General features: G+C 42.6%; 1 protein-coding gene across 2 annotated transcripts in view; it reads left to right on the top strand.

Annotated features, from left to right (window-relative positions):
* The window catches only part of tgfbr2b (transforming growth factor beta receptor 2b), a 78761-nt gene that overhangs the window by 38087 nt on the left and 26589 nt on the right, over nucleotides 1-14085 (top strand). For both annotated transcript variants that reach the window (XM_060850318.1, XM_060850319.1), the window contains one exon: nucleotides 1142-1956. In XM_060850318.1, coding sequence (XP_060706301.1) covers nucleotides 1142-1956 — 815 coding nt within the window. The remainder of the gene's footprint in view (nucleotides 1-1141; nucleotides 1957-14085) is intronic.

Here is a 14085-nt window from a genome sequence, read left to right as displayed (position 1 = left end):
AACAGATGAGAGACTTAACAAACAGTCAAGGTATTTTTCAATGTATATTTTCAGTTACATCACACTGTAAACTTTTGCTATAAATTCTGTGTCTTACAATTGTGTCCTCCACAACCACCTGATGAGGGAGCAGCATGTCAAAAGCTGCTGCTTCTAATTAAACCTGTTGGACTATAACCTGGTGTCATGTGATTTTTAACTTTTTCAGAGGATAGACTGAGCCTCCTTTTATCACCTCTTCCCAAAGGAGACCTCCTGTGGCCGCACAGCTCTCCCTGAGTACTGCAGTAGACTATGTGCTCAGGTCTCCAAGGTGTGATTTTTAGACCATAACCTTCTGTCTGTGAGGCTAGAGCTCCACCACTGAGAGCAGCTGATAATGGACTGTGGTCCAAAGAAACACATGTAAGACCATGAGACCTCGGAGCAGAAGTTTGGCCATTCAGCGCATCGAGTCTGCCCCATCATTCAATCAAGGAAAAGAAGAGTCCATATGAAGGAGAAGTTTTAGACACCAGCTAAAAACTGTGGATACAGTTAGCTTTCCCTTTTGAAGTTATTCAAATATTTGAAAAAATAATAACAGAGGGAGCATCTGCCCAGTCTGCGGATAATTGAACTGAGCCTAAAAATGAAATGAATCACTTTGCTAGCAGAATCCTGGTCATACAGAATGAAAACAGACCCTTCGGTCTCGTCCATGCTGATCAACTTTACCAAACTAAATTAGCTCCACTTGCCTGTGTTTGGCCCATATCCCTCTAAACCTATCCTACCCACATACTGGTCCAGATATCCTTGAAGTGTTGTAACTGTACTGGCTTCTCCCACTTCCTCTGGCGGGTCCTGGGAGTATCCAACATGTACAATAGGGGTCAAAATCTCCATTGCACAGCAACTTGAAAAGCTCCAATAATCTGCTGAGCCTTTCCCCTACATGTGTGTTCATGCTGCTCAGTTTTGGTGACACAGATGAATGAACAATGGACATATGGCATTTATTTTATTTCCTGGCTGTGTTTTTAAGGTGTGGGTGATTTTTAAACTCAGTTCCTGTAGCTGAGGCATTTAACTTGTTAGGTCTATTTGCCTTGATGTTGATGTACTTTGATACAACTCTGATGTTGTCTCATTCCTTTAGATCCTACATTGAGTGAATGGCAGGTGATATTGGAGGTTCTCCTGGTCACTCTTGTCCCATTGCTCATTCTTGCTGCTGTGGTGATCCTTGCTTACTATTGGTACCGGGTCCAGCGGCGGAGGAAGCTGAATAAAGAATGGGCGAAGGAACAGAAGGTCAGGAAGCCAGGTCACCGGCGCCGGCATACCAGTGATCGCAGCGAGGGCAGTGCTATGCACCTTGATGATGACCAGTCAGACATCAGCTCCACCTGCGCCAACAACATCAACCACAACACTGAGCTGCTGCCCCTGGAGCTCGACACTGTGGTGGGCAAGGGGCGCTTTGCTGAGGTCTACAAGGCCAAGCTGAGGCAGAGCACCTCTGAACAGTTCGAGACTGTGGCAGCAAAGATTTTCCACTTTGACGAGTACATGTCCTGGAAGAACGAGAAGGAGATTTTCTCTGATGTCAACCTGAAACATGAAAATGTGCTGCAGTTTCTGACGGCAGAGGAGCGGGAGACCGAAATGGGCAAGCAGTACTGGCTGATCACGGCCTATCATCCCCAAGGCAACCTGCAAGACTACCTGATGAGGCACGTTGTGAACTGGGAGGACCTGTGCCTCCTGGGAGGATCGCTGGCCAGAGGAATTGCACACTTACATAGTGAATACACACCTTGTGGCAGGCCAAAGATGCCCATTGCCCACAGGGACCTAAAAAGCTCCAACATTCTGGTGAAAAATGACCTGACGTGTTGTCTCTGTGACTTTGGATTATCCTTGAGGTTGGAATCATCTCTCTCTGTCGATGACTTAGCAAACAGTGGGCAGGTGAGTGCCAGTTTTCAACTGTTTGGATTGGGAACGAATGATGGTGGTTGTCTCTAGTTATGGAATTCTCTCCTTTTAATCTTGCTGTCCCAACATATCTCCCTCTTCCTCTGAAATACTCATTGAAATACATCTCTTTGGTCAGCATTTGTTTACCTATTCCCATGACACACTATATGGTTTGGTGTCAAATTATATTTGATAAAACCCCAGCAACATGTCTTGGAAGATTTTACTACATTCAAGGTTCCACAGAAATGCAAGGTTTTGTGGAGTGCAATTGAAAATGGACATCCAAAGAGATGCTGTCTTTCCTAACGGATAGGGTGTAACCTATACCTCAGGACAGTCACAGAAAGTAAACTTGTACAACTGGAGATGTTGGAGTTATTGGGGCTATGTCATTGCATCTTCATTCTAACGTTTGTTCCATCTCCGTACCATCAGATAAAGCAAATCCAATCAGTTACAGATTGACATCACAGCACTCGGTTTTTAGTGGAGTCGGGTGGAAAAATATTGAGAGAAATGGGACAAAATAAAGGTCCCAGGCATTCTTTATCTATGAATGCATATTTTGTGCTGAGGTTGAGATTACACAAAGATTCCAGAGCTGGCATGGACGAATTGGACCAAAGGGTCTGTTTCCCTTTGGTCCCTTGAACTAAAGTGCTGTATGACTCTGAGCTGGGCTTATTCTCCTTTTTGAGCATGAAAGATTAAGGAGAGATTTAATAAAAGTTTAAAAAATTGTGAAGCACTTTAATAAATTAAATAGCAGGACTTTTTTCCAGTAGCAGGAGGATCAGTAACCAGAGGACACCGATTTAAACTAATCAGAAAAGAATGAAAAGGTAGATGAGAAGATTTATATTTAAGCAGTGAGTTGTTATGATCTTAAGTGTGCTGCCTTAAAGGCTGGTAGAGTCAGATTAAATCATACATTCAGTTCCCTTTTGAAAGTTATAATTGGAATGGTCACTTTTCAGGCTGATGAAGAAAGGGTGTGGAGATTGAAAAGTTTGGGGGCTTTTTTAAGAGACCCAAGGTGATTGGCCTCTGCCAAGTAGAGTCAGAGTCATAGAGATGTACAGCATGGAAACAGACCCTTCAGTCCAACCCATCCATGCCGACCAGATATCCCAACCCAATCTAGTCCCACCTGCCAGCACCCGGCCTATATCCCTCCAAACCGTTCCTATTCATATACCCATCCAAATGCCGCTTAAATGTTGCAATTGTACCAGCCTCCACCACTTCCTCTGGCAGCTCATTCCATACGCGTACCACCCTCTGCGTGAAAAAGTTGCCCCTTAGGTCTCTTTTTTATATCTTTCCCCTCTCACCCTAAACCTATGCCCCCTAGTTGTGGACTCCCCACCCCCAGGGAAAAGACTTTGTCTGTTTATCCTATCCATGCCCCTCATGATTTTGTAAACCTCTATAAGGTCACCCCTCAGCCTCCGACGCTCCAGGGAAAACAGCCCCAGCCTGTTCAGCCTCTCCCCATAGCTCAAATCCTCCAACCCTGGCAACATCCTTGTAAATCTTTTCTGAACCCTTTCAAGTTTCACAACATCTTTCCGATAGGAAGGAGACCAGAATTGCAAGCAATATTCCAACAGTGACCTAACCAATGTCCTGTACAGCCACAACATGACCTCCCAAATCCTGTACTTAATACTCTGACCAATAAAGGAAAGCATATCCTATCTACCTGCAACTCCACTTTTCAAGGAGCTATGAACCTACATTCCAAGGTCTCGTTGTTCAGCAACACTCCTCCCTAGGACCTTACCATTAAGTGTATAAGTTCTGCTAAGATTTGCTTTCCCAAAATGCAGCACCTAGCATTTATCTGAATTAAACTCCATCTGCCACTTCTCAGCCCATTGGCCCATCTGGTCAAGATCCTGTTGTAGTCTGAGGTAACCCTCTTCGCTGTCCACTACACCTCCAATTTTGGTGTCATCTGCAAACTTACTAACTGTGCCTCTTATGCTCGCATCCAAATCATTTATGTAAATGACAAAAAGTAGAGGGCCCAGCACTGATCCTTGTGGCACTCCACTGGCCACACGCCTCCAGTCTGAAAAACAACCCTCTACCACCACTCTGTCTTCTATTGTAGCATTTGTAAATTTCAACACTGAAATAATATCATACAGTTAGAATGATAAGTCTGCACCCTCATGGATTCATATCCTGAGCCCTTCCTGATTTATTGAGCTATTTGCTTTTTAAGGGAAGCATTTATTTTGCCATATCCTCCCATCTTCAGTGTGCTCCACAAACTGTCACTTGCTTCAACATACCACGGAACAGAACAGTTCACCTAAGCACACAATCCACCATTTTAATGGCTGCTATGCTACCTTCTCAAGCAACACAGCTTGTAATATTTTGAGAATAAAACTAGCCTGTCCTCAAATCGCATGGACAAACCCAGTGAGGTTGCATTCTCTTTTAGTTCTTGGTTTTGGGAGTATTCTCAGGAGGTGGGTCAGTGCTCCTCCTGCATATATCCTGAAACAATCACATCACTTCACCCTCAATCAATGAGAAACCAAGGTAAAGAGGCAAGGTTCACGTTGCAGCATTGAAAAGTGATATTGAAATAGGATATCTTTATCAGGGCTGTGTGTTCATTGTGGAATAATTCACGACAAGCCCCTCATCAGTATATTACTCAATAGGTCCTATTTTAAAGAGATATCTCCAGATACCTCAGGAACACAACAGAATTAACGACATGAATCAAAAACATTATCAATATAACATGTTGATAAGTAACATTTCTAATACAATCTGCCAGTGACTATTTGTAAGATCATAAAATAAAGTAGAACAGAAGGAGGCCATTAAACACATCATGCCTGTGCTGGCTAGATCTGGTCCCATTTTCCTGCTTCTTCCCCAACAATCAGTTAATATTTTCCTTTCAAATCGTTATCTGATTACCTCTCTGAAAATGACCACTTGAACTTGTTTCCACTACCCATTCAAGCAATACATTCCAATTCACTGTGAAAATAAAAATTCCTCTGCCTTTTGCCTTTCATCTTAAAATTGTATCCTCCTCAAGTTGTGCAACTTCTAGTGAAAACTGTTTCTCCTCCTTACTCCATTGCAACTGTTCATGATTTCAAACCTCCCTTTCTAATAAGGAGAACAGCCCAACTTCTCGAATCTCTCTGTCGAACTGACGTGTTTAATCTTAGGTACTGTCATAATCCCTTTTAATTATATGGGTTCTAATTTTAACAAGTCTATTAGATGACCTTTTGACAAATGCCTCGTGGGAGTCCAAACTCTATATTGCAATTTCTAATAAGCTGACGTAACATTGCCTGAATGAGTATTTGACACCTAATTGATGTTACTGTATCAGTTTCACAATTTTTCTGCATTCAGCGAGCAGATCAATTCCATTTAATAGCTCATAATGAGCTCAAAATTATGCCATCCACCCAAAAGTTAATAAGCAGGAGGTCTTCTTTCTTCTCCAGTAGCACTTCAAGAGTTTGTAAAAACTATACTAGTTGGAAAAGCACAATTTTTAAATTATAGTCTTTATTTTCTTAATTCAGTAATCAAGGTTGCATTAAAGAGTTCATGGGATCATAGAGGGCAGAGCAAAGTCATTTGTGCACCAGTGCCAGGTCTTTGAAAGACTTATCCAATTAGTTTCACTCTTCTTGTTCCGCAGAGTTTTGGTGATATCTTTTTCTCTTGTCTCATATATATTTCCAATGGGGGTCAGTTAGCTCAGTTGGTTGAATGGCGGTTTACGATGCAGAGAGATGCTGTTTGTTCAGCATGCGTTCAATCCTGCACCAGCCGAGGGTACAATGAAGGACCGTTCTTCTCGACCTCCTCCATCATCTGAGGTGTGGTGACCCCCAAATTAAACCACCATTAGTCATCTCTCTCTCATGAGAGAGCAGCTCTCTGGGACTATGGCAACTTTACCCTTTTACCTTCAAATGTATCCAGTTGCCGTTGGAAATAAAAGTCGAATCTGACCTCATCACCTTTTTATGGGAAATATTCCAGACCATCAATGAGTTAAGAATACTCCCCAACTCCCTGCTGTTCTATTTGTCAATTTCTCTCAAACCAATGCATTGAACTTAGGAGTTGGGATCCCATGTTGTGGTTGTACAGGACATTGGTTAAGCTACTTTTAGAATACTGCATTCTGGTTTCTTTGTGAAAGGAAAGATGACATTAAACTTGAAAGGATTGTAAAAATATTACAAGGATGTGACAAGGGCTTGGAGGACTTGAGGTATAGGGGAGGCTGAATAGGCTAGGGTTTCTTTTCCCCTGGAGCCTCAGGATGACAGGTACCGTTTATAAAATCATGAGGGGCATGGATTGTGTGAATAGACAAGGTCTCTTTCCCAGGATAGGGAAGTTCAAACTAGAGGGCATAGATTTAAAGTGAGAGGGGGAAAAATTTAAAAGGGACCTGAGGGGCAATATTTTCACGCTGAGGGTGGTCCGAGTATGAAGTAAGCTATCAGAAGAAGTGGTAGAAGCTGGTACAGTTACAACATTTAAATGGCATCCGGATGTGTATATGAATAGGAAGGGTTTAAAGGGATATGGGCCAAATGCTGACAAATGGGACTAGATCAGTTTAGGATATCTGGTCAGCATGGACGAGTTGGACCGAAGGATCTGTTTCCGTGCTGTATAATGCTATAAACTCAGTGTTCTTTAATCACAGGCCCTTTTCCCAATTGAAACACTTTTTCTTCTTCTTGTATATATTCTCATAATAGTTGAACTTTTTTGACCGCTTTTTCAGATTAAATAAATGGAGTTGACTCTCCATGGATACTACTTTTGAGGAGTTGAAATTCATGCCCATCAAAATTCATACCATATCATTAGCGGAAGCCCAAATGATCTCTAAACGAATAAAGAGAAAAATGAATTATGGTAATTCTGAAAACCCAGAGGAGAATAAAACAGCCAGCTTCCTTTTTTTCCTGGTGGTGGTACATAAATAATGATTTACACACTTGTTTTTCACTGTGTCCGACACCTGCACACACACGACATGGGTGCAGGGGAAAGATAAGCACTACCGCTGTGGAAAAAAAATAACATGAGTATCAGCTATCCTGTTCATTCTGAGAGATGGCTCTGAGCTAGCCAGATCAGTGTCAAGGAATCTACGTGTGTAAACAAAAGGTAAAACAGCCAGTAGACTGGAAGACCAGGAGCGGAACAACTGGCAGACTGGAAAGATGGAGTGGGATGTGACAGCCAGCACACTGACTCACAAACGTTAACCTGTCATCTGTGAAGAACTAGAATTAACATTTACACCAGATATATGGAAAATTCCAGGTTATTTGGCCAAAAATAGGGGGTTGACATTTACATGAGGTCGATTATTCCTCGAGTATATGCAGTATTTACTGGTGTTCAAAGCTGAAAGTTTTTAATGTTCTGCCAGATCTCCCTTTAATCTGCTCGCCCTGCTCTGAGCAGAACAGTCTCAGATTTTCTATACACTGAAGCAGTGATCATTTTGATACTGCACTGAACATTCAATTAGCTGATGGATGATCTCTACCTCCCCTCCATTTTCATCCCTATTTGCTCCACGTGACCTGATGGTCTTATCCATCCAAATCCTAACTTGTTCATTCTCATGGCTCCAGCAGCCATAGCCTTTAGAAGCAAGAGTTTATTTCATTTCCAATGCGTTTTGTTAGTAAATCTGCTCCCTGATTTCCATACGAAATGGCATGGCTTATCTTTAAAGATTTTGTTTTCCTGTTCGTTCTTAAGGAATTAAGTCTTCTTTTCCATGCCTACTCTACCAAAGCAGTTTAATTATTGTTGAGAAAAGATGCATGCAGTCATAGCATTTTCATCAGGACTAATGCAAGGTTACCAAAGTTTGATGGGAGTAGCAAATTATACTGGATGAGGAACCGTGCGGATTGTAAGGCAAGTAGACTTTGATTGCTCAAATTGTTGCTGTGAAAAAAGCACTAAGATACAGTTATGTCCCAAGCTTTCACTCAACTTCAAAGTGCTATAAGACAGCAGTAATGTGAGCCTGGTACCGCTGAGGTGAGTTGGGGGGGGGGGTTGCTGGGGAGGTGTGGGGGGAAGGCAGGCAGGGCGGCTGTGAACATCCAGGTCAGCTCAGAGTGAACAAGCGCAGCTGAAGAGCCCGGAGATTAACCTGGTCCAATGAGCTAGGTGTATTTCCTTGGGCACTAAGTGTTCTTACTTTGACAGCATCGAAGTGCAGGAATATCCCTGAAGGTTGTTAGAGGTTGGTACGTGTCAGATGCCGATGTCTGTGGATGTGTGAGGGGGGTGGGGTGTTGTGTGCATGGTTTGATGACAGCATCCTGTTAGTTGGGAATGCCATTTGTGTTGCTTCAGTTAGTCAAATTTTTGAGAAATCTTATCCTTCCAGAGAAATCAGCTGTAAACTTGGCACTTTTCCAGATTGAAAGTGATTGCCTTTTTCATGTTCAGGAGAGAAGTGCCCAGCCTCCCTCAAATTGCCAAGTGGAGAATGCACATGGACTCCTTGTTGGAATAAGGTTCAGGATCGTGGGTGCCATTCCCATGTGCAATTATAGATAGCAACCATCATGGACGTGGGGATCCAGTTCTTAATGCATGGAAGAAGCCCTTTGGCCCATCATTTCTATGGCAGTTATCAATTGTTTATCGATTATTCCATTTTCTAGCACTTGTCCCAAAGCCTTGTATCCTGTCGCATTTCATGTACTTGCCTGACTACAATTTTTAATAGCTGAGGGTTCCCACTTCTACTCCTTTTTATTAGGCATAGAGCTCCAGATATTCACAGCCCTCTGGGTGAAAAACATTTTCCTCAAATTCCCTCCAACTATCCTGTTCCTTACCTGAGAATTCTGCCCCACTGTTATTGACCTCTCTACTAAAGGGAAGCATTTCTTCCTATCTGCCTTATGTATACCCCTCAGAATTTTGTACACTTCTTCAGATCCCCCCCCCGCCCCCCTTAGCCGCCTTTGCTCTCAGAAAAGCAGCACGGCCTGTCTAGTGTCTCTTTTTATAGCTGAATCCCTCTAGCCCATGCATCATGTTGGTGAATCTCCTCTGCGCACTCTGTAGGGCGATCCCATCCTTCCCATGGTCTGGTAACCAGAACTGCACACAGTACTCCAGCTGTGGTCTAACTAACATTGTTTCAGCTCCATCACATCTGCTTGCTGCTGTATTCTTGACTTAATTAATAAAAAGCAATCCCATATGCCTTTTTAACCACCTTTTATCTACCTCCCGTTGCTCTCAGATTAGAGGACACACATACTATGGTCCCTCTGATCCTCTAGACTACCAATAAGTGTTTTTTTAAGTTAAACATTATGAAAACACCTTCTTCCATAAGCACTCAAGCATCAGCCCCAGTATGTGGCTTGTTGGTCTAGGGATATGATTCTTGCTTTGGGTCTTCTACTACGCAGACTTATGAGAGATCCCAGGTTCAAATCCTGGACGAGCCCACATTTCTTAGAGGGTGGCTCAGTGGCTAGCACTAATGCCTCACAGCACCGGGGTCCCAGGTTTGATTCCAGCCTCGGGCGACTGTGTGGAGTTTGCACATTCTCCCAGTGTCTGTGTGGGTTTCTTCCGGGTGCTCTGGTTTCCTCCCACAGTCCAAAGACGTGCAGGTTAGGTAAATTGGCCATGCTGAATTGCCCATAGTGTTAGGTGCACTAGTCAGAAGGAAATGGTCTGGGTGGGTTACTCTTTGGAGGGTCAGTATGGACTTGTTGGGCCAAAGGGCCTGTCTCCAGAGTGTAGGGAATATACTGGGGATTTCTGAAGAAGGGCTCATGCCTGAAACGTCGATTCTCCTGCTCCTCAGATGCTGCCTGGCCTGCTGTGTTTTTCCAGCATGACATTTTTCAACTGTAGGGAATCTAATCTAATCTAATCTGTAATATCTCCTGTAGCTCAGTGTCAGTTTATTCTGTGAGTCGCCCTGGGATTTTTTACTGCCTTTAAAATTACTATGCAATTATGTATAAAATTATAAAGAAAATTCTATAGTGTATGTGTGATTATATTTGATTACACTGTTGAAGAGAATATCTCTGCCAACTAATTGCTTTAACTACTCTGGGTCACCAGCACCACAGTTAACAATGAATCTGTTGGAAGAACGTGATGGTAAAAATAAACTGGAACTGTTTATGGGTGTGAGTCTAGCCCTGTTACTCCATCACACTTACTTTGACACTTAATTGAATAAATCTGCATCATGAAGCAATGCCACAGAATATGCCATAACACCCACAGGGCGTGCTGCTACTATTTAAACACATAGGAAGTCCTGACTTAATGTTGTAGTTGTGTTCCTGAAAATTGTGACTTTCCACATTTAGATATAAAGATCAAACTTCATGCCCTTTGAATTGAAATACTTTCCACTGTTAATTTCTTACATTGGTAAATGAAATAACTATTTAAACAAGCGGAGAAGAAATTTGGCAATTTAATGCTTGCAGTATCTCCCATTTGTTGCCGATCCTGCTCTCTGACTCGCCTCCTCTCACCATTCCTCTGACTTGCTACCTCCCCAACTCCCTGACTCAGTCGTGATGCTGATCCTCCAACTTGCAGCCTCACCCAATCCCTGACTCGCCCGCCCTCCAGCTCCTTGTTCTTGCCATATCTCCTGCTTTCTGGTACCCGCTCACTGCTGCTCCTGAGCCTGTGTTGTGACTGAACCTCCGGAGATGAGTGGACAGATGCAGGAAGAGCAGCGTTGAATTTCAGGACAGTAAATTCTGATCAAGTGGGTTTATTGCCAGCTTTGCCCCTTTTCTTTTCGCTCTGCAATGTGCGTCACCCTTCCACTCTAGCTTAAGAGCCTTCAGGAGAAGCTTCTACATACATAGCCCAAGCTTGGGAAATGAAGGCACTGGCATGTAGGTTTTACTGAGGTGGACAGGAGTCATGTCATTGCAGGTTCCACTAAGGTATTTCCACTCCTTGTAATTTTCCCATCTTCTGCCCACTCACTAACACCCCAACTGTTAATCCTCCCTGGGCCCTGCAGGCCTGGCCACAGTGACATCCTAACCTTGTCCAAGTATTTGGCCTAAAGAAGAGTATGATCAGTCTCGATGTTAAATGGGTTTCACTCTCCACGGGCGCAGCCAGACTTGTTGGCTTTCTCCAGCACTTTTGTGTTTGCCCCAGACTTCCCATTGGCTGAGTTCCTGGTTCCCCTTCATCAGGAATCTGCCTGGAGTCTCACCAGTCACCGTTGCCGCTGGGGAAGCTGGAGTGATTGGAGAATCGGACGTTTGCAGCATCACTACTGCTGCAAAGATGAACTTACTGACACACTTTATCATCGTCTCTTGACATCCTGCCGCAGTAAGTGCGAATGTATGGTCAGGTTCAAAATGAGGAATTGTGTTACAAGTAACAGATACCTTGCAGCAACAAAAAATGATCATGGAAACAAATACAGAGCAGTTGAAGCTAACTAAAGGTGAAATGGCAATTAACACCACTCTGGGCGAAACTGAGGACAGCAGATACTGAAGATTAGAGTCGAGAGTGTGGTGCTGGAAAAGCACAGCAGGTCAGGCAGCATCCAAGGAGCTAGAGAGTCCTTCGATGGCTTTTGCCAATTAACACCACTCTGTCAGCAAAACAGTTAGAGGCAGAATAGGACTTAACAGCGTGCCCAGTCTGTTTAGTCAACAGAGCCTGTTTAAAAGGCATCTCTATAAACAAGAACTAACAGAATTTTGACTGAAACTACAGAAAGCTCTCCCAGTGAAAGCAGCATTATTTTACCACCTAAATACAGAGAATACTTACAAACTATAAATTATACGGATAAAATTTATTCCAGTGATATAGAGGGAAATTGTTCACGCACTCATATCCATTGTGGCTAAAAAATGTTGTCTTGCTATGAATAGTCAATTGAGGGTGTTTCAGCATGTGACTGAAGTATTAACGCCAAGAGGTTTCACTTCACACCAATATTTCTGTTACAATGTAAACGGAGTCAGAATCCAGAGATAGGATTTAACATGATACCAGAATAAATCAGAGTGAGGCTCTGTAAAGGCAACGTTTCTGCTTTGCTTCAAGGTCTGCTTTACTTGCATTCCACAAGTTTAGCATTAGTGTGAAGCCAAAACAGCAAATTTTGTTGCAGGGGTCTGTGACAGCACCAATTTTAATAAACACAATATTTCTAAGCATGTCTGTGTGAAAGAAATAACTTGTTTCAGTGATGCCTTTCACAACTCCAGAACATCCCAAAACACTTTAAAGTCGATGAAGTATTTTTGAAGTACTGTCACTACTTTAAAATAGGAAGCTAATTTCCTGAGAAGTCCTGCAAACAGTAATGAAATGACTATTCTTTTTTTTTAAAAAAAATGTTGTTTAAGGGAACGATTTTAGCCAGGACCCTGAATTTGAATTGAATTTATTGTCACGTATACCGAGGCACAGTGAAAAGCTTTGTCTTGTGAGCAATACAGGCAGATCAGAGTTAAGTAGCATAGATAAGTAAATAATAGGTAAAAAGTGCCAAAAACCAAAACACAAGTACAAGCGAATGTTAAGAGTTTGTGAGTCCATTCAGTATTCTAACAACAGTAGGATAGAAACTGTTTTGAAAATGGCTGGTGCATGTGTTCAGGCTTCTGTACCTTCTCCCCGATGGTAGAGGTGGTAGAAAAACATTGCCAAGGTGAGATGGATCTTTGAGAATGCTGGCAGTCTTTCCTCGACAGTGGGCCTGGTGGATGGATTCTATAGATGGGAGGTTGGCCTTTGTGATTGTCCAGACCACTCTTTGTAACCAGCTCCGATCTTGAATGGTACAGTTGCCCCACCACCAGCTAGTGATACATCCAGACAGAATGCTGTTGACGGATCATCTACAAAAGTTGGCAAGGGTATTCGCCATCATGCCTAATTTCCTCAGCTGCCTGAGGAAGCAGTGATGTTGTTGGGCCTTTGTAACCAGTGTGTCCACATGAAGAGTCCAAGAAAGCTTGTTGTTGACCACTCCCAGGAGCTTAACACTCTCTAATCATTCCACCTCTGTGTTGATAATGTTTCGGGTGGTGGGGGGGCATGAGTAACATTCTGCCAAAAGTCAGTAATGAGTTCCTTGGTTTTGCTGGTATTGAGAGCGAGGTTGTTCTCAGTGCACTATTATAGCAGTTCTTCCACCTCCCGTCCATATTCTGTTTTGTTGCCATCTGAAATTCGACCAACTATGGTGGTGTCATCAGCGAACTTGTGAATGGCATTACTCTGGTATTTGATGCAGTCATGGGTATACAGCGAGTACAGTAGAGGGCTGAATATGCACCCTGGGGGGCTCCAGTATGAAGTGTTAATGAGTATGAAATAGTGAGGATGAGTGAGCTCTTGCTCCTCAAAATGATGGCATGGGTTTTTTTTTCAAGTCCACCTGAGAGGACAGATGCGGCCTGAGTTTCACATTTCCCGCAGGAGATTGAATCCAAACCAGAATTTATGAACCATCGTCCAGCTTATGCCACTATCATTCACTGTCTCAGATGGACCGACATGGGCACTTGTGGTGATCCTGTGATTTTATTGTGTGATCCTTTCATCAATAGTAGTAGTCTGTTGGATGAAGTGATTTGATTGTTACATTGGATTTAACAATATTCTCCAATATTACCAGAATTACAAAACACAAGCATGCAGTAAGGAAACTTATTATAGCCTTTGAGTTAAAATAAGGTTTTTTTTGGATTCAATAATGACACCAGGGTTTGAATTAAAATTAACGATGTATAAATGTACCCTACCATCCTGGGATATACTATGCTTTATTTTTATGTCCATCAGTTTTCAATTTAACAAGAGTGTGCTATGAAATGGCCATTACATTGTAATATTTGTGTACATGGTCATGATGACAAAGCTGATTCCACAACTCCAACCCCTGTTAATGTTATGATCCTCCTGGAGACAGGTAACTTTTTTAAAAAGAGAGAAATTCAAAATTCCAGTTGATAGCCAAAAGGATGACAGAATACGAGTTCATGTTTTAAGACTTTTTCATTGTAGCGCACA

The sequence above is a fragment of the Hemiscyllium ocellatum genome, chromosome 34 (genome assembly GCF_020745735.1).
Source record: "Hemiscyllium ocellatum isolate sHemOce1 chromosome 34, sHemOce1.pat.X.cur, whole genome shotgun sequence".
Taxonomy (NCBI): Eukaryota; Metazoa; Chordata; class Chondrichthyes; order Orectolobiformes; family Hemiscylliidae; genus Hemiscyllium; species Hemiscyllium ocellatum.
The sequence above is the reverse complement of the archived record's forward strand: the minus strand, read 5'-3'. Positions and strand labels throughout refer to the sequence as shown.